At 39.3% G+C, this 22,042-nt stretch overlaps 1 protein-coding gene across 1 annotated transcript in view; it reads left to right on the top strand.

Annotated features, from left to right (window-relative positions):
* MYRFL (myelin regulatory factor like) overlaps positions 1-22,042 on the top strand; it is a gene marked incomplete at its 5' end in the record, with an annotated part of 192,143 nt that overhangs the window by 110,403 nt on the left and 59,698 nt on the right. The window contains 7 exons of the mRNA XM_082256200.1: positions 1,256-1,437; positions 3,725-3,785; positions 3,916-3,995; positions 10,359-10,430; positions 12,866-12,924; positions 17,023-17,178; positions 18,926-18,991. Coding sequence (XP_082112326.1) covers positions 1,256-1,437; positions 3,725-3,785; positions 3,916-3,995; positions 10,359-10,430; positions 12,866-12,924; positions 17,023-17,178; positions 18,926-18,991 — 676 coding nt within the window. The remainder of the gene's footprint in view (positions 1-1,255; positions 1,438-3,724; positions 3,786-3,915; positions 3,996-10,358; positions 10,431-12,865; positions 12,925-17,022; positions 17,179-18,925; positions 18,992-22,042) is intronic.

The raw sequence follows: 22,042 nt of genomic DNA, 5'->3' as shown, positions 1-22,042 counted from the left end.
GAACTACACTGCATCTAGGCACCACAAACCAAAAACACTATTTAATTCATTTTTAATACTCAAAGCAAGCTCGCCCATCCATCCATGTCTCCATGCTTTATTTTGCGGAAAAGTGAGAAATCAATTCAAAAAACACCCCTAGCATTTCTGGCCATGGTCATCTTGAGTAAGGGCAGATGATATATGTAGCATTTACTTTCTGAAGTCCATCTGCCCTTAGCTCAGGCACGGGGAGGGAGAAAACCCCCTCTTCCCCTCCTGAAGACTCCTGGGATGTATGACATTCTTTGCCTAGGCCTGGAAACCAGAAAGTAACTAAAGAAATGTAAAACATAAAAAAAAAAAATGAAAACAAGTAAATAAGATATACTTTTCCATCTAATTACTAATGCCAGCAGCATAAGGATTAAACATAATCAGTGTTTGAGAGAGTGGAAGTTCCACTTTAATTATTGCAAAATTAAATGCATTGAATTTAATATGAATCGGATATATTCGAATACCTTTTGAAAGCTATAATGAACCTTCCATTTAAATACAATATTTTACTATTTGTTTTTACATAATGGCACTTATTACAATCATTTGAATTGGATACACTAAACTGTAATCATCAGATTAAAAATTAATATGTTTTCCAAGTAAATACTGGGTTACCAATGACACTCACATTACTCTATAAGTACCATTAGTTTGTTTATTTGCAACTTGCTGTCTTGCTTTTTAGTTTAGGTAACATGATCCAGAAATGAATATGCATAAATTATATACTGGAAAAAGGGTCATAAAGCTTCATTCACTAAGCCCTAAAATAGGCGTTATTTGCCACAATAATGTTAGTTATCAACCATGTGACTGCTATTTTCCATTTTAATTGGTTCACATTGCTGCAAATTATTGTTATTATGGGCAATAATGTTTTTTTTAAGTGAGTTCAAACTATAGTTTGGATTTCTCTAAATGTAGCCAATGAACTAGTCTGCATACCTATAGGTGACAGGGGTGTGGGAATTCTAACAACAGTTCTGGTATGCTATTTTTATTCCCCTATTAAAGACATGATTACCTACATGTTAATGATCTGAATTCAGTTTACTACAGTCATTTAAGGAAAAAAATTACATCTGGTTGGTTACCACAGATTTGTCATTGCACTGCCTAAATGAATGTGTTGCTGTGTTTTTGCATTTTAAACAAAATTATTCCCCATATAGTAAATAATCATAAAAAATAATGGGTTCGCTTTCTCTTTCAGGACCAGATTTTTATGGAAAATGTAGGAGCAGTAAAACAGCTCTGCAAGCTCACAAATAACCTTGAAATGAGAATTGAGGAACTTGAAATATGGAACCAGAAGCTTGCCAAACTAAAACGTATTAGCAGCCTAAGACAAACTGCTAGCGAGAGGCCTTCTTCAAGGGTAGAGAATACTAAAAGGTTACTATGATATAATGGAAAAAGATATATATTTTATATTTGCATGGTGGTATTCACCTTTCCCAAACCTGTTTAAATAAAACTGTGTTTATTACATAATTTTAAAATGTTAACATTAAATGCCTGACTATAATCACTTGGGTCTCCTAAAAGCTGTTAGACCAGATGTAAAATTAAAGAGAACTATGAATTGGCTGATGGATGAATAACAATATTAGTATAGATTTCTCAGCGCTCAGGTAGAGACATCAGCTTTATTGCCAGCTGCTGGTACTTCTTGACCCCCTGGACAGATACTGTGAAATTAAAGGTAATCCAGCTCCTCCAAAAAGTCATACACCCCTCCAAAAAAAATTGTGCAAATATATAATGCAAATCTCCCAAATCAATAAAAGTCCAACATCTAAATCTGCTTTTATGTGTTAAATTATTACTTCTTCCCTTATAAAAATATTAAATTCTCACCAGATATTGGACCCTAAAACACCAGTGCGTCATGCAACGCTTGATGAAATAACAACTAGCTTCTCTAGATATGCTACTTCTTCACCAAATTCATGCTCCTCCTTCATTCCTTCCTCATACATCCTCCATGGAACGTTTCCAAAAGCTTCAAAACTATAGTGTAGTATATTAAATGAAATCTCATACATCAAAACAATTGTGCCCACAGGAATCCATGATCTTAAAGTGCAATTGTGAAAACATTTAAGTCACCATGTGAATTCTCCCCTTGTGTCACACACCATTTGCAGATGTTCTTTTACCAAATGTATTGGTCTTCCGCCCCAGGGCTCAAAATTGCACATATCCAGCATATTCTTTATTCTCCTCCTTTAAGGTACACAAACTTAAACTCTTAAAGCTCCTTGTGGTACTCAGATGTACAAGATAAAAGGTAGCAAAAATCTCATATTGCAGTATTATCTAAAAAACACTATTTATTATGTGTTTGAAAATTCTCACAGAAAAGCAATATCCCAAACAGCAGAATAACAAAGACAGCTACCATACTTTCTGTTCCTGTCTGGATGTCTGACATCACTTCCTTGACATATTTTTTCACTTGTCTTCTTCAAAGCGACCCCTCCTTTCTTCCTGGAATAGATTTTAGTTATCTGAAATTCTTAGTTTTGCACATGGTTTTAGCGACATGGATGCACTTTATGGTCCACTTGCAAAACAACCCAGACACCTAAACTGAAAGAATGGCTCATGCGGTTGGCTGGAGTAGCTGAAATGGTCTCATTACAAAATGAATTCTGAGTAAAAAGACATTATGTTTAACATTATTTGGGTATGTCAGTTTAAACACAATATTGATTGAACCTGGAATGGTTGTTCACCTGGGGATAGACACATAGGAGTAAATGTTTTAGCGGGCCCAGGAGGGGATGGTTGAGGGTTAATAGCGATCATGAGGGTTGGTTAACTGCTGACTTATCCTGTCCTAATCCAATGCCCACACCTTCCTTCTACCTTTCTGCCCCTCCATCCAGTACACCCCATGCACCCAACGCTTCCGGATTCAAGTTGGTATTTGCCTCCCTCCCCCTCCTTTTTATACTTTTTTGCTGTTTTTGCCACCCTCTTTTATTTTTTCCTACTGCTATCTGTTTCTTTTCCTGTATTTCTTTCAAAGATCCCCATGCTGCTTCTGTTTGGGCCATGAAGTGATTCACGCTGTTTCAAAGCATGTAGCGTTACTATTTGAGATAACTAGCATAAGGCCATGGTTCCCAGGGATATTTACCTTGGGTATCCCTTTGAGATTTTACACTGTTTACTCTATGTCCATTGAAACCATTGTGGTATCAGTTTATGCCTTATTAGGGGGGCACAGAGTTTACCTTCTTTATCTCTCTGTTATGGTATGTTAACCCTTGCCTCCCATTTCTATACTTTGATTGTCTTTTTCCTCTCTCACTGTAATACAAGGAAAAACTGAATAAAACTACATGGAATGTTAAAAAGGTTTTTTTTTGTTTTTTTAATTGAGAAAGGGTAGAAGCAGTTGGGATGGGAGGGATTTGGTTTTTTCTTCCCATGCTTTAAGAATTTATCATATAGGGTGGTACAAACTACAGCTTCTTACCAAAATAGCTAGCTCTCTATCTGGTTTAGAAAGGACATTTTCATTTTAAATTTAATGACCCAAGAGTGGGCTTGTGGAATATATTAGAATTGTACACAGGTCGCTATTTTTGTGCATATAGGCTACATGAAGCTATCCTTGCAGTTTGATCAATACACTACCAGTTTCAACAATTTGATTTTGTTTTTACAGATATAGCAAAGTTAGTCGCGCACCACTGCAAAAGAGACCATTAACTGTAAAAGTAAAAAAGGTTAGTAGAAAAAAACAAAGATGTTAAAGGAAATCATATTTTGTACTTGAACATTGTGAAAATATGTTGGACACATAGGAAAAAAGTACAGTATACAATATTTATTGTTTCACTTTCTTGATTTTTGCAGATTCCCACAAAACAACAACAATGCTCCAGAAGAATATTCCAGGCTACGGTAATTGCACTGATCTCTGTCATGATACTTTGGTAAGTACCGTACTTAAAACAAAATGTCCCCAATGTGGAAATATGACTAAAAGGCACAATAAATATACCTTCCTCTTTTTTTATAAAAAGTATTCCACACCTTTATACATACTGTATATCGCTTATAAAGTTTAACTTTAACAAAATCACTTTTTTGCAATGGTTCTTGCAAGGAATTTTATTTTCATTAAATTCAGATCCTCTAATGGTCTATTCAAGGCAGCATGCCTCAAATTCATGTGCAACTAATAATAAATAATAAATTAATTAATAAATAATTCATTAATAATAAGAATTTGTCAGAATATCTTCAAAATGCAAGCAACTGAATTAGAAAACTAAGTGAACAAAAAGTGCTCATGCATCAACAGGGTATCCAACCAGCTCATGAATTCACAGGTTGTCCTGACCCAGACAGCAGTCATCAAGCGGGTGGAAGATATAAGCTTAAATACCCCAGAGACTAGGACCAGTATTTAACTGGTCCACAATGTAGAATTATGAGTTCCAAAAAAATTGTCCCACAGGGATATATGAAGAAGAAGATGTATGCATTAGTGGATCCTCTTAATATGGAGTAATTATCACATATCATGCAGTGCCAAAACTCGGGGGATATGCCAACCAGCTATATCTGACAGAGAAGTAATTGTGTTGTGCAGCAATGGTCAATGACTATATAGTTCTGTATGAATAAGTCCCCAAGCCTTTAGAATACCCCTATCCAATACATACTATATCCCCCATACACTGTAGTGTGATGTCATAGATGTCCATATATAAATGGAGCAGTATATGCCGTTTCTTTAAAAAGCTTGGAGAGCAGGTACCAAGTCCTGGATATAGGCTCTCTCTATTGTGTACAAAACTGAAAATGCTCCCACAACATAGGTGAATGAGCATCTTTAGCACACCATCTCAAAGTACATTGTGGGGTAAGTTTGTGTTGTGTGCCACAAACATGTCAAGGAGGGGCACAAAACACCAGGCAAACTCTGATGCATTTTCCTCCCCAGTCAGGCATCCTCAGAGGAGTGGGGCCTGAATGATCACACTGCTGTTGCTACTAAATGGCCACCCACTGACAGGACTTCAGGCAGCAGTAAAAACACCCAGATAATGTACCTAACCCTGCCAGAACTAACAGTGTTTGGGAATCCAGGTGGAATGAAGGAACCAGGAGAGATCAAAAGAGGGAAACGTAGAAAAGTGACCGCAGAAAAAAGAATAAGTAGTCCATTGAGTCTGTTAGTTTTTTTTTTTTTTTGTTTTGTATTTTCTGATTTTGTTTGGGTTTTTTTTTTTTTAGGCCCCTTTCACACATGTCCGTTCCACCGACGGACTCCGTTTTTCTTAGCTGGGATCGATCCGCCGATCCCCGCTGAGCAGGCGGATGACAGCTCCGTCTCCGCTCTGTGTGCGGAGACGGAGATGTCAGATCCCTGCTGACCTCTATGGGGGAATCAGATGAGAACAGACCGCCTGTCCGTTCTCATCTAATCTGATCTGCCAGACAGATGTAAAATATTGTTTCCATCCGTCTGGATTTGACGCACAGGATCGGATGTCAGTGGACATGTCTCCGCTGACATCTGCTGCCCCATAGAGATGCATTGGGCATCCGTTCAGATCCGCCTGAAAAACTGACAGGCGGATCTTAACGAACCGTATGTGTGAAAGGGGCCTTAACTTTTTTGTCTGAGTATAGATCTATGTTTGTCCCATAAATGTTTGAATCCATTTACTGTACTTACTACCTCTACTGAGAGTTTATTCCAATCATCAACTACCCTTTCAGTAAAATAATACTTTCTAAAATTAGTCTTGAACTTTACTTCAGTTGGTTTGAGGTCACGTTCCCTGTGTTCTTGATTTTGGTTTCATATTTTAAAAACTGCCCTTCTGATCCTTATTCACCCCCTCATTCACACTGGTACGACTTGTCAGGCGACTTGGTCAGCCTGACAAGTCATGCACCGTCGCTCCCATGGTGTAGTACAGGAGCCGTTCTAATAGTCGCTCCGACTTAGAAAAAGGGTCCTGTATTACTTCGGGGCGACCTGGAGGCAACTTGTATTGACTTTCATTATGTGAAGTCCGTGCAAGTCGCGCCAAAGTCGCACTGCATGCGACTTCACAGGTCGCCCCCTAAGTCGGAGCGACCTAATGTGAACGGGGACTTACTGTCTCTGGACTTGTTCTATCTTATCAATATCTTTTTGTAAGTGAGGTCTCCAGACCTGGATACAGTATTCTAAAGATCTATGTAGGGGAATCAGAACCTCCATTCTCCTGCTTGTGATGAACCCTAAAATTCTATTTGCTTTTCCCACTGCCTGGTCATGCAATCATCTGAAATAAGTACCCCAATTTTTTTCTTCTGTAGTGCTGGCTGACACTGTATCCCCAATGTTGTACTCTCTTAAGGGATTCTTTTTCTTTAGATGCATACCTCCCAACTTTTTGACATGGGAAAGAGGGACACCTTTTGGGAAAAGTATCTAGACATTGGACATACCACTGCCATGCCTCCTTAAAGGAGAATTAAACAAACAAAAGGTTTAGTTGAACCCACAAGTGTTTTTTTTTTTAACCACTACTATTCCTTTATATTGGCTTTTGAAATTTACAAATGCAGCAATTTAGAAATTGGATAGGCTTTGCATGGGAAACACTTTTTAAAAGATAAAAAGTGCATTTTCTATACAACTATATGGCTCAGACCAAAAAAAAGGTGTAAAGATGGACAGTTGGGAGTTTAAAAGCATGGACAGTTGGGAGTTATGTAGATGTATTATTTTACATTTAGAAACATTGAAATGCAGTTTCCACTGCTTTGAGCAATCTTGCAGCAAATCACGTTCCATGTTACAGGTACCTCCAGGGAAATCAACCCTATTACACACCTTTGTATCATCAGCAAAAAGACATACCTTGCCCAACAAACCTTTGCTTATATCACTCACATATAGATTAAATAGAACAGGACCTAGTACAGAGTATTGTGGTACACCACTAGTGTTAGCGTTATGCTATTTTTGACATATATGGCAACTCCACCTCCCCTCTGTCATTCATGTATAGTGGATACCCTGGTATTGTTATTTTCCAGTCATTTGAATCCTAGAACCAAGTCTCTATAATTGCAGGGAAGCCAATCGCAGCAGCAGCACCTGCCTTAAACCTACAAACAAACCGCCATCAATAATGTACAGTCTCTGTCTGCCCTATCAATTTACTGAACCATCATAATAATATTATAACAAAAGAAAAAAATCATCTGATATGTGCTTTCTATGTTACCTATAGGCAGCAAAATACCAAATTTTAACCACAGGTTACACATGCAAAACATACATGTAATGTAGGAATGCAAGCATCACCTCAGATCATGCATACAAGTGAACACACATACACACACTGATACTAGGGTATACTGAGATATTGTATGGCGATGTGACTACTGCCTACTCCTTTGCAATTTACCTCTTTTTGTGATATTTTGAAGCCAAACATGCCCAAGATACCTGTCTAATGGACTTCTGTGGACCAAAAAAGTATCATGTAAACATAAAGAAATTCAAATGCAGTTGTATCTCCATAAGTTTGTTTATTTTACGTGAAATGTAAAACTACATGGTTAATTGACCCCTTCCAGCCCAGCTCTGCCTTGATTTCCTTTTAATAGGGTTTGTATCCCGGGGGATGAGAAGCATCAGCTGATCATGTGACCTTTGTGATTGCCTGTCACAGTGGTAACAGGATCAGGAACTGGTCTTGCCAACTCCTGATGATTAACTGCCTTAAAAAGTTTGGTTGCTGTGCTGGGAGTATGCAGTATGCGCACTTTCAGCACAGAAAGCTCTGCCATCCATGGATGCATTGCATATATAATAACTGTTTGGGCATTAAAGCCCTCCCTTTCTGCCGCCGCACAGGTGCACTAGGTGGGTGGCAATAGGTTAAAATTCCCAAAAGCTGGAGACCTGCACATTATTATAAATTTGTCATGTAACATAGAGAGTCATATCATGTGTGATATGATAGGTGAAGTTCGCTCATAAGATGCAGTGGATTCTATTCTCCGTTAAATGTTTAAAATAGAGTGAGTGTACATTCAGTACTGTTTCTTTACAAAGAAAGATCAGTATCTTGGTTTTTTTGTGTTAAGAAACTTTAACATGTTTGCGTGCGTCTTCTTGTGGTGCCATTAATTGTTAATTGCATCCCAAACGTGGGAAGCACATTTTACCACATGCAAAATGCACAAAAAGTGCATAGTAAAAAAATGCACCACCTGGAACATGGCAAAATGCTCTATGAGCTACTTTGTCACGTGTAGGGCAACCCGTTGACATCACTGGGCTGCCCTATGCATGTTGCACCAAACACACAAAAATGCATGTTTCAAATGGTTAGATGTGAATGCATCCTTATTCTTTATTTCATCAGCTACTTTTTGGGTCACCTCACCATCATTTTTTAGCTCTTCTGGTTTGGCACCCCAAGCTTGAGTCCATGAACTGTGTTTTCCTTACCTGATGATCAAAAAGCTGTATTTAAGATGGAACAAATGGCTCTGTAATTTTAGGCTGTATCTATGCTACTTCTAAATGCCCACTTGGCCACAAGGCTATAGAGGAGATACTTTCATGGTTCTGTTTGCATGGCATTTTATTTTAAATTTGTGTTAGAAGTAATGAGTAGGGTTGGTGCTAATCTGTCTGGATTTTATGCATGGGGGTGTTCATGCTTGAAATTTGCAAAACCAGAACATAACAGCAAATACCACTAAAGTCTTTGAACCTAAATTCAAAGTGCAAACAGTGCATTATGGTTACAAACAATTCTGTCTGGTGAATTTCCACATTAATTTTCAAATGTTCTGGAACAGCCCTGAACCTTAACCTCATCAATAGCAATGACTGGCAAATGTCTTCTGGTTTAAAAAGTCAGTATTGTACTTTGTAGGTAAATGTATTAGAGTCCAGAATCTTCACAAAACTACAATATTTCTATTTTTGTGAATTATTGCAAAATTTTAGCTCAGGTGGTAACAAAAATGTGAACAGTGATTACATATGGGGATTAGGAGCACAGATTTGACAGTTTAAGGCATAGATAGACAATAGGCACTTCAGGCATGGGAAAAAAGTAACTGACAATAGTAAGCAGGGTATTTTGAATACGGGCGTAACTGTATCAGCAGTTATAAGAGCAAAAGTTGGAACAAATTCTTCATTAGTAATACGTAATTTCCACTTGCTTTTAAAAGTTACCACATTGCTTCAATTTTTCTTTTTAAAGCTGAACTGCAGGCAGATATATAAAATGATAGAAGGTTAATATAATCAGCCTGCTGCTGCTTTGTTCAGTCCCAAACTGGGGGCAAGGAGGTGACCAAACTGAGATGCGTAGCTTGAGTATTGAATAGCCAAGTCAAGTCATGATGGGCTGTGTAAAGTCTCGGAATTGGACATACATAAACATTATTTGCAGGGGAAACTAGTCCCATATGTGTATTGCAACTGTTTAGCTGTTTGCCTGGAGTTCAGCTTAAAATAGAGGGGATTTGGCTCATTTTGACAATCTTCACGGTAACCTTAATGGCTGTTCTTTGTGGTTGCACCACAAACACAATTTTAAAGAATGCATAGTTTCTTCTGTTTATTCATGATGAGGGCTCAGCTGTTTGCAGGTTTGCATAGATTTTTCCTTATATCCGTTCCTTATCAGGGCTAAGCTCCAAACAGCTGTTTGCAGGCTAGGTATAAGGCTCAATATTTCAGGTTGTATTAGTGATCTAAACTTGGATGCCAAGTCAGACACTAGGGCATCAAGAATTCATTTCTATTTCTATTCCCATGATCTTGTTGAAAGTAATAAGGCTCCTGTTTTGTATTTGTGATGGAGGTGATAACATGTACCGTATATGCATTTTGTTAGCAGAATTTAATCTTCTGATTCTGATTGTATTTTAGTGGAGAGCTTTTTGGCTTCTTTTTTTTGTTTTCCTCTACATAACTTAAAATGAAACCTCTCATCAACAAATCAAATATAAAACTCCTTTCTGTAATCCATAGCAGGTGCCATAATTTATCATTATTGCTTCTGTTTACCACCCAATTCACTGCTGGCGCCCCTGAAAGAAATCCTTTTCATCTACTGACTTTTCTAAAAGTATGTATTTCTATGCAGGTGTTTAGCCTACATGAATTTTATACAGTCAGTAAATACTTAGCTATGTTTATTAAACTATATATCTCAGAACTCTGTAATTATTTGTTAGTATTATTAGATTTATTAGACTAATTCTTATTATTTGATGATTCCCATTACCATAATTTGTTTTTGTTTTTTTAGTGCCATGACCATTTCTACATTGTATATATTATATGTGCAAGAAGAAGCCACTGAAAAAGAACCACTATTACAGTATGTATTATGTCTCTGTGTAGATGATTTTAAGAGTCTGTTTTTTGGTAGTTTGGAGGCACTTCTCAGTTTACAACTAATGTGGCTGGTGGGAGGACCAAGGCATAGGATTTTATATGCCAGATGCCCTGGCAAAGTCCCAGGCATAGATTTTCATGTGCCAGATGTCCTGGCCCAGATTGAAGACCTGCATTATAGATAAGAGATTATATACTCTCTTAAGTAGGTTTTATTGCTTCTCTTAAGTAGGTTTTATTGCTTGAAGGCATTGCATATTGTAGAAAATTACAGGAGCTGCAGATTGAAAAGGAAAGGTAATTTTTAATAACATTCAATTACAATATGTTTTGTGTCGCACTTGTATATGATATAGTATTCTTTTTTTAATTTGTTCCTGAAAAAATGAAGTTACCTTTGAACACTACTTTGAATAGAGGATACCACTCCCAGGTGTGCAGCATTTTGAGGCTGGTACCACTGTGCATGTACCGGGCTACTCCAATCCAGCAGAGTGCATGTTACCTCTTAGTGAAGCATCCCAAAGGGATACAGGAAATGCACTGTCTCCTTCTCTCTCCAACTTCTGTGCTTGCTCTCTTCTCCAGAGGCCCCTCTACACACTCTCTTCCGTGGTTCCAGGCTGGGTTCCTAGGCACTCTGTGCTGTGGGTTTGGTCCCAAATAGAGGGGGACCGGTCACTAGTGAAGGTACCATGCACTTAATCCCTCCATTACCAGAGGAACCATCACCCATGCCAGTCACCTGTCTCCATGCTGATTGGCTTCCTTAAGCAATGACAGAGCATTTTAGTCCTTAGGAACAACACATTAACTTCCACTGGACAGTACTCTATTGGCGCTTTTCCACTGCATGGAACCGAATGGTTCGGCTCGCTTTTGTGCTTTTCCACTGCTGGTACCGCATGGCACGGATTAGTACGGTACGGCAGCGCTTTTCCACTACATGGAACCGAATGGTACGGCTCGCTTAAACAGTACCACCTCAGTTGTGGTTCCAACAGGGCTGTACCGGTACCATATCCCACAATCCTTTGCATGCAGCCTTGACTGTTACTGATTGGTCAGAGAATCATTGTTATCCCACCCACTTTACTTTAGTGGAAAAGCAAACCGTACCGAACCGTACCGAACCGTTCCAACACTGTACCATGAGGTACCATGCAGTGGAAAACCAACAGAGCCAAGCAGGGCCGAGTGGAGCCGAGCCGGTACTTGCAGTGGATAAGTGCCATATGTGTCAGACCCATGTATTACATCTTCCTCTAGCTCCATCCCCTTGTTGTGTTGCAAGCCCTGTTCTTTAGATATGCCGTGCATGCACCCCTTTAAGAGACTGCAGACCAGGCAAGGCAAGTCAAACAAGATTCTTTACTGAGGTAGTTGCTGAATCCAGTACAGTTCTCACAAAGCAGTTTCTGCACAAATCCTGCACAGAGCTCTTCTAACATCCATAGAGTGTGCATACCTTATACAGAAGGCAAATCCAGAAAGCAATCCTTTTTTAGGCAATAGTCTATTAAGCCTATATTCTACAAGAGGTACCACAAGTCCCTTAGAGTCCATGATTGGCAGTGATCCACAAAGGCAGTAAGTACATGATTAACAGTTACAAATCCATACGGTCCCCAGGCATGAGACCCTCTCCAGGGACTCTGAAAAGACTACTAACACCCCAACTGCCACCACCACCAAAGGGAGTGATTCTTCCAGCAGAATATTCAGCTACAATTTGGCAGTATTTCCCCATGGATCAACCCAGGGGCTTTAAGGCTGCCTGTAGGGGGTGGTATCCGGCTGAAAATGGTGGGAAAGACATTAACCCTTATAGCCTGGCTACCTCAACACACACGTCAACTTAAGGACACAGGAAAACATACAAACATTGTAACATTTGTGCTTGTCTGGCTCAGCTAACAGGAGGAAATGAGCTCAGCCAGGGGAAACATGGGCATAACACAGAAAACAAGTTACACCCTTGTAGGCATCTGCCTACAGGTTTATATAAATAAATAAAAGCTGACCATTGTAAGCACCCCTTGGCTTGGTTTGTTCAAAAATAACAGATTTAATGGCCAGAACAACAGGTGCAAATAAATAACAAAAGACTAAAAAAGAAATCTAATGCAGACACCACATTTTAAAATTTATAAACTACAATACACACACACACACTATGTTTACATATATTAAAATACTCAGGATCTATCAAAATGGGAGACACAGAGGTCTACTGAATTGGAAAAGTAAGAAGATTCACTTAGCTTTCCAATTCAATCCAACAAACATGTTCATTTTTAGTGAAAGTTGTGTAACTCTTGTGTGAAACCATTTATAAATGTAGACTCTATGTAATGTGTTCATTTTTACTGTATATTTCTCTCATGTGCTGCCATCATTTTCCTTTTTCAACTACAGGAATAACTTTACAAGTGCTGCAAGCTCTTTGATACCACCAGTTTACACAACCATGATGGGTATGATCATATCTGAAAAGTAATCATGCAATATTTCATTTTTGTAGAAGTGATTTCATATTAATTTATTTTCTTTTCAATATAAAATGGAGGGGCTAGCCTGAAAAAGGTATCTGTGTTGACTATAGGAAGATGCTACTTTTGAAAAGATTCTTATACTGTCCTCTGTAAAATATCCCTAATTGCATTTTAAACTACACTCATCGGCCACTTTATTAAGTACACCTGTGGAATTGCTAGGTAACACAAATTGCTAATCAGCCAATAACATTTAGGCATCTAGATGTGGTGAAGATGACTTGTTGAAGTTCAAACAGAGCATCAGAATGGGAAAGAAAGTGGATTTAAGTTAGTTTGAACTAGTGATCGACCAATATCGTTTTTGTATTGCCGATACCGATATTTTGGTCATTGCATATCGGTATCGGCCGATATTTTCGGACATTTAAAATGTTTTTTTTTATTTTTTTTTACAGGTACACTTGTGGAGGGATCTGAGGGTCTAAGAGACCCCAAAACCCCTCCTCTACACTTAAAAGCATTCAAAACACCAAGTTTGACTGTTTTGCATGCTGTAATTTTTTTGAATTTTGCGCAGAGTACCCGGAAGTGATGTCATGACATCACTTCCGGGTTTTTACATGGAGACCCGATCAGAGCCGAATGCGGCTTTAATCGGTTCTTCGGCGGCTGTGCAGGTATGATGCCCAGGTCTCCTGGTGGGATAGGAGACCCGGGCGAGCCGCGAAAGGCGGCAGTAGGGGGGGGAGATGTCCCCTCCCGCTCTTTGTAATGACAGCCGAGCGGCTTCTCGGACGCCGGTACCGGGATGATGCCTCAAGCTGCAGGCATCACTCTGGTACAGCACTTTCCCGAAATATCGGCAAGATCGGTAACCTCAGGTGCCGATTCCGATATTTCGGGGAAAGTGCAGATCGGCCCTCAATATATCGGCTTTGCCAATAATCGATTGATCCCTAGTTTGAACATGTTATGGTTGTTGGTGCCAGATGGGCTGGTCTGAGTATTTCAGAAACTGCTGACTACTGGGATTTTCACTCACAACCATCTCTAGGGTTTACAGAGAATGGTTTGAAAAAGAGAAAATATCCAGTGATCTGCAGTTTTGTGGATGAAATAGCCTTGTTGATGTAAGAGGTCAGAGGAGAATAGGCTGACTAGTTTGAGATGATAGAAAGGCAACAGTAACTCGAATAACCACTCGTTACAACCAAGGTTTGCAGAATACCATCTCTGAATGCACAACACATAGAACCTTGAAGCAGATGGGCTACAGCAGTAGAAGATCATGCTGGGTGCCACTCCTGTCAGCTAACAGGAAACTGAGGCTACAATTCGTACAGGCTCACCAAAATTGGACAATAGAAGTGTAGCACTACTCCCATGGGAGCTGCTGTGTGTGGGTTCCCCTGGGTTACCATTAGTAGTAGTATACCATTCTGACGTGTTTCCAAGTGTTTTTACCTCAGGGCCAGTCCAGTCCAGTTTCTTTGTTTTTTTGTGTTTTTATTTGTTTCTTGGATAGGAGAAGGGATGAGTGGGATACTCCAATAACTGAACTATGCACAAAAAGGCAGGGACTGTACAAAAAATGCTGACTGACGCTGGATAACACTGTTTGAGCTAGTCATGGCCAGGCTGCTTACTGTATTTCACCTTTGACTATGAAAGAGTCCTATTAGTTTCCTAAGGCACCCTTTCCTGAGGTAGCTGATAGTAGACTGCACTGCTGAGCGAATTCAGGGCCCTTGCTGGCGCCCCCTTTAATCCCTAATCTTCAGGGCTTTACAACTTGGCACCCTCTTTACTGTAACACTCCGGGTTAGCTGGCTCCTTGATCCCCTTGACCTCTCTGGAGTGGTCCCCTCTCTTAGGCAGACCCCTGGGCAGATGCTTAAGTACTCATGATACTGTTTTTCCAGAAGAATCCTGCCCAGCAACTCCACTTGGTCAGAACACACTGGATCCTCTGCAGCACAGCTCAACCCCTGGTCCCTAGGCTGACTGCCTGGACCACCTTTCTCAGCAACAGGAGGAGAGACAGCCGTCACCCTCCTCCTGGGACCTGGCTTCCCGCCCAAAGACACCCTGTCACATGCTCCCCTCCTATTTATGTCCAATCCCAGGATGCATTGCAGGAATGCCCTCCCACTGGAACTGACATAAAACAGAGTGTGCCACTGGCTAGGCTTCCTCCACTGTCCAATAAGGTCCCTCATTGGCTGCAGTGGGGACACTCCCTCAGACCCAGTGAAACACATTTAGAAACATGTGACAGGCTAAACTAGTAGATCAGACCCTCCTGTTAAGCAGAACAGGGTCACAGATATGTTTTACCTAGCACCTACCTAGGAGGGTGGTACAGAAGATTGAAAACACATTGCCTGGTCTGATGAGCCTCAATTTCAGCTGCGACATTCAGATAGTAGGGTCAGAATTTAGCAGAAACAACATGGAAGCAAGGATCCCTCTTATCTTGTTTCAATGGTTCAGGGCAGTGGTGTAATGGTGTGGGAGATATTGTCTTTGTACACTTTGGACCCCTTAGTACCAATTGAGCATCATTTAAATGCCACAGCCTACCTGAGTATTGTTGCTGACCATGTCCATCCCTTTATGACTACAGTGTACCCATCTTCTGATGGCTACTTCCAGCAGGATAATGCACAAATGTCACAAAGCTCAAATAATCTCAAACTGGTTTCTTGAACATGACAATGAATTCACTGTACTCCAATGGCCTCCACAGTGACCAGATCTCAAACCAATAGAACACATTTGAAATGTGGTGGAACGGGTGATTCGCATCATGGATGTGCAGATGACAAATTTGCAGTAACTGCATGATGCTGTCATGTCAATATGGACCAAAATCCCTGAGGAATGTTTCCAACACCCAGTTGGATCTATGCCACAAAGAATTAAGGCAGTTCTGAAGGCAAAAGGTGTCCAGCCCAGTACTAGCAAGGAGTACCTAATAAAATGGCTGATGAGTGTATGTACTTACTATATATCTGCAGTTGTCAAAAGGTTAGTTAGACCCATACCTAGGTCAGGATTCACCAAGCCCTTCATTTTCTCCCAGTACCTTTTCAAGTAAACCTTCAAGGATAAAACTACAGTTGATTGTTACTTCAATTATTAGAATACAATTCTTACTGGGTAGTACATTATAATATTATACAGGATTTATATTGAGCCAACAATTTGTGCAGCACTTTACAAAACAAAGGGAGATGATACAGTACCAATATAATTCAAGGTCCCTGCTCATGAGAGCTTGCAATCCAAAGGGAAGGGCAAGTGATACAAAAGGTAATATCTGTGTGGGAATAAGTTGTTAAAGAAGGTAAAGGTCAGTTGTTAGCTAGAGGCAAGATAGAAATGAGTTCTCAGAAATCAGCAAAGAGGGTGGTTCAGTTGATATTATGAGAGGAGGTGGGATTGTGGGTTGCTTTATAAGAAGTTCATAATTTGAAATGTATTAACTAGGTGATCAGAAGCTGGTAGAGAATTGGAAGACAGGGGTGGCTAATTCTAAGTGGTTGATAAACTGGGTGACTCTGGCAGCAGCATTCTTGTTATAATGAAAGGGGGGGGTGTGAGGAGGGAGTTGCAGAATGAGAGAATAAGTTAGTGAATTAGTAGCTTTGTGTTGTCGTCGGTTAAGATGGGGTGTATTTTGGAAATGTTTTGTAGGTGAAGGTGGCACGATTTGTACATTGACTAGATGTGGGGCTGAAAGGAGAGGTCAGAGTCTAAGATTACATCTAGCACCCTTTTTGAGGGGAAGGACTAAAAGTTCTGTGAATATTATTTGTTCAGTTTTTGAAATATTACGTTTTAAGAGGCAGTTTGACATCCATACTAATATGTCAGTAAATTAGTGATACGCAAAGGAGACTGAGGGGTGTAAACTAAGGAGTAGAGAAAGGGTGACAGTGTCATTAGAGATTAGAAGCAATTCGTGGACAGACGAGATGAGAAGAGGTAGAGTTGTTGGTGACACTGATAGAGTGCTTGGATAGTTTGTGTTACCAGTGAGATTGAGAACTGATAATTATTTTTATTGTACAGCTTCAAGGGAAACATCTACGACAATGTCTATTCCTGTTGGTGCAACGGAAATAAGTTTTTGTGACCTCCTACCGTGTAACCAAGAGTACTGCTGTTCCATTCAACCACACAGACTGAGAGATATCAATTCTGTGGCAGCACGAACTGTAGAAAAAAGTAAGTCCACTTACACTATTTTTTCATTAGTTTCTTTAAGGAAGGGATACCAAATTTTGTATAGGATATCCCAAGAAGGGTGTCACATTAGTTCTATTACTTCATAACAATTCTAATGCCTTTTTTTTAACCAAAAAAAAAATAGATTGTCTACTATTTTAAGACACCAAGACTTGAGTCCAAGCTGGGTCTGAAATTTTGAGGATGTTTTACTATTCATCCAGAAAGTTTCATGGGTTCTAATGAGTCAGCGTTTATAGCCACACAGCAACCCAGTCAAGTCTTTAAATTATCCTAAAGTGAGAAAACCAGAGTGGTTTCCTTTGGAAAAATAATGCATTCAAGAATAGACTGGTGTCTAAACACCTGTCTTTCTAATTTATAAAATTGGTCCTCTGTGGCCATAATAGGACAATATATATGGGCAGATTTACTATACAAGCTGTTTCTCATTGTGACTGAAAGGAGGTGCAATAGAAAATGTTTCTAATGGGCTACCATACTTTTTGTAGATAAAAAGACAGCATAAGAGTGCACTTAATGGTATGTACTATGTGGAATAGCAGTCTATATAGTCCATGGTGATGAATAATTGCACTCCAGCATGCAACTCCAGGGGATCATGGAGGTTCAGCGCTGAGATACAGAGAAGAGAGTAAGGGTGCAAGTCTCGTGCATTAAAAGGTGATTTATAAGTAAAAAGCTTAAAAGCATGTACACTTAGGTAACTGTTTATCTGCTCATCAAAGACAAACAGGGAGTACAGCAGCAGCTGAAGCCCAATATATACCATGGCCAGTGGCAGGACTGCAAGATAGAATTGCGAGCTGGTGGTAACACCTGCAGTAAGACACCTGTTTAGGGTTGAAATCTATCTGCAACCTTAGTTGCCTTGCCTCCGCGAGAGAAAATTATTATTTCTGCAATCATTATTATGGTAACGCTTTTCAGAGCTCTACCCCTGCCCCTCTACCCCTTGGGACAGCAGGGGATCTCTATATATAGCCAGATGCTGATGGCCGTAGTGGACAGTGGGACACACATTCATTTTTTTTTTTTTTTTTACAGCAGGGCTTTCTAGTGGAGCACACTATACTTTTAATTGGGGAATTTGGTACAGATAATAAGCAGTCAAACTCATAAAAATCAGACTTGTTAAGTAAAGGTAGTAAAAAACACAGTATTGCTAGAAGAGGCCTCAGTGGGGAGACATATACTCCCAAACATGTTGGCACATTTTTAAAAATGGCATGCACACAAATAGATACCAAAATTTTAACTTTTTTATTGAAAATGTTAAAGTAATTGGAGGCTTTTGAATTGTATGATAAATTAATGGACATTTCGTCATTTTATTAAAATGATAAAATGTAAATAGTTGGCATAAAAACTGGTAAAATATAATACTAATGATAATAAGCACTAGTATTTTGTAAAATGAGGTCTAAAGAAATAACAAAAAGAAGTGGTAAATATATAAAATATATATAAATAACAGATACTATATAACTACATTTTGTCAAAAAATAAAACTTATTTCTAGCTGTTAGTTTAAACCTATGAGGGCTACAATGTTTAGTGTATAAATCCAATATGTTTATTGTGTAAATAAGTTACTGAATTGTGAAACTGATGGAAGGTGAGAAGGAATGGACTTCACAACAAAAACCTTAACATTTTCTGTGGATTAGTATAACATAAAGTTATATAGAACACCATGGCCTAAACTGCCATTTTTAATCTGCAGAGTTTGCCACACCTACTCCAGAACATGCTGTTCATCCAGCCAATGTAAATAAGGCCACAGGGACAGGTAAGGCCATAGATCACATGTTCACTAGAGTATTTAAAAAGATCTTTTAATGTTAAGGAGTAACTCCAATTTTGTTGAGAAAACAAAATTCCCCTCTGGTTGATTTATGTGCAAGGATTTTAACAAACTTTGTTGCAGATTCCTACCTTTTGTTATTCTGAAAATATAGCTGTTTGTCTGTGTCTCATGTGCAGGGTCAATCTGTATGGGAGTGGTTTTAAAACTTTAAGTCAGCTGCTGCTCCTGCAGAGCTCTAATGAGGAAAATTGGCAAGGTCTGCATCCCTTTAGATGTGATTTGCCTTTGAGGGTAACTTACCAAAAATGATTTTTTTTTTGCAGGGGTTCCAAAAATCTAATTTGTATCTTAATGCAGACTTATAGGAAAATGAGTGAGCCAATCACACAAACAGGAAATTACATTTTCTGGGGGTGTTCTGCACAACATCTGAGTACAGAACATCTCTAGGTAGCCATATTTCATAGCATTTTACAGCAAATTACAGTGCTGCAGATTGAAAAGGAAAGGCAAATTTAATAACACTCAATTACAACATGACTTGAGTCGCAATTTTAAACGCTATTTTATTTTTTGCTTATTTCTTATTGCTTATTTTTTATTACTAAAGTGGAGTTACCCTTTAAATTATTTTTTGTCATTCACATTAAAAATTTTCTTACCATGTCCAAACTGTTTAAGAAATGGCAAAAAAAAAATTCTTTCCTTGTAGGTACATTTGAAAATCTTTTTTTTTTAATACTGGAGCCTTCCAATAGATTATTATAGGTATAGGCGGTAATGAGGGTCCCAATTTGCGATCTTGATTTTGATCAGTTTTTTCTTTTTTTTTCTAACTAATGCTGCTCCCTGTTTGCCTTTGATAAACAGTAAGCTTTTTTCTAAAAAAACATTTGATGCACAAAAGTTTTGCCCCTACTGTCTTTTCTGTACCACACCTTTCACACTGTACTATATACTGTACATGCATGCTACACATACATATATACTGTGTATACTGTTCTAAAATAAAATGAAATGAGGGATAAAGCCAAATTAATAACCAATATTACCAAGTGCCACACATTATTTAAAAAAATAAAAAAAGCATACAAATGACAGTGCTGCATATACTGTAAATAACTGTAAGATAACATAACTCACTTTCTGTGATGCTCATCATGGCCCACAATTATGCCATACAGATGGTATAGCAGCTAAGTGGTTAACAGTTTTTTTCATGTGGTTCTGGGTTAGATTACCAGTAGGGACAGTAACTTCTGGGTGTTTGTATATTCCCCCTGTATTGGATTTCCAGATCTTGAACCTTAAAGAACGCTTACCTCAGTTTACTTTAGGGTCCTGTCTCCCAGAGGATGAAGTGCTTTGTAAGTCTAGCTACAAGGTGTGCCTGCCATCCCCCCATTGTCCTCCAAAAACACAGCTAGCAAGCAGATGGTAACTGTATAACCTGCACTTATCTCTGCACCTATCATTTTCTTACCAGGTCTATTCCTGTTTTTTTGGTACTTCTGATCTTTTGCACGTCTCATTGCTTATTTGGGAAATCTTAACAGTCAAGCACCCCGTCATGATATGGGGGGGGGGGGGGGGGGGTACCTCATGGAGCCAAATTTACAAAAAGTTACCTATATAAATAAAACCAATGCTTACTGTTTATATGCTGTTCAATGTATTCTAAGAATAGTACCTCGGGGGTGGTTTATTTGATACGCTGACCCCACCTTATTTGGTACTTTATCCAAAGTCACTTGGGAACTTAGTTTGCCACCTGGCAGCCTACCCATTCTATTCTATGCTAATGTCTCTCAGTAGCTGCTGACTGCTAAATCCATAAATTATTAAACATTTTTGATGGTATGTAATCTTGACAAACCTTTTTGAGTTGCTGCTTCCTTCAGTATAATGTGTTGTTATTTTGCATACATACTTAGGCCATTCCTTTGATCTGTACAACGTTTCTCACCTTGGAGTGATCCACTGTAGCCTACGCTTATACTGTTTGAGATGTGGATGATATGATTTAGTTCCCCCATTTCACCCGACACCACGCTTTCTTTAGTTTGTTCAAGGTTGTATGTTATAGCTGTTTTGGGTAAAAATTTCAGGCTTCTTTATGTTGGTGCAAATGAGCAAGCTTGGCAGGGTTTTGGTGTATTGATATTGTTTGCTTTGTCCTTCCCTTCTAGATACGTATTGTAATTCAGGCCATTGGGGTTTTTACTTTTATCCTTTTGGTTTCATTCACCCATTTTATTTCTTTTGTATATTCATTTTTCAATAAGCATATAAAGTTACAAAATTCAACGATCCTATATAAACATTACTTATAAACGTTACAATCTTAGTGACCCCTCCCCCTCCCTAAGATGAGAGAGAGAAAAAAAAAGAAAAAATGAATTACTAACCAAATCCCCTCCTATTTAATTCTCTATTATCCTCCTTCCATCCCAGAGACCCCTCTCTCTTGTGCTTTATATCTCCTTCCCTAACCCAGACCTCTGAGGTACAGGCACATTTTACTCCTAGGCTGTATCACCTATCAGCTTCAGACACCCAGCATCTTTATATAATCCTCCGTTTTTTTAAACTTTGTCCAGTCCCCCCATATGTCCAGATATTTCCCACAAGAGTCCTCAGCTACGTATATCATTTCTTCCATGGATCTCACCCAATCCACCATAAAAGCCCAGTCCCTCATAGACTCTTTACCCTGCAGCTGACAAGGAAGACAGGGAAAGCACAGGGGAGCAGCCGCCAGTTAGCTCTAGGAGGCTGCCTAGTCCTCCAATGGCTGGAGGCCTGTGGTCAGATTCATTACCCCGCAGCTTACAAGGAAGACAGGGAAAGTACAGGGGAGTAGCTGCCAGTAAGCACTGGGAGGCTGCTTAACCATCCCAGAGCTGGGGGCCTGTGGTCAGACTCATTACCCCGCAGCTGACAAGGAAGACAGGGAAAGTATGGGGGAGTAGCTGCCAGTAGGCACTGGGAGGCTGCTTAACCATCCCAGAGCCGGGGGCCTGTGGTCAGACT

Source organism: Pelophylax lessonae (genome assembly GCF_965119305.1).
Source record: "Pelophylax lessonae genome assembly, chromosome: 4".
Classification (NCBI taxonomy): Eukaryota; Metazoa; Chordata; class Amphibia; order Anura; family Ranidae; genus Pelophylax; species Pelophylax lessonae.
The sequence above is the reverse complement of the archived record's forward strand: the minus strand, read 5'-3'. Positions and strand labels throughout refer to the sequence as shown.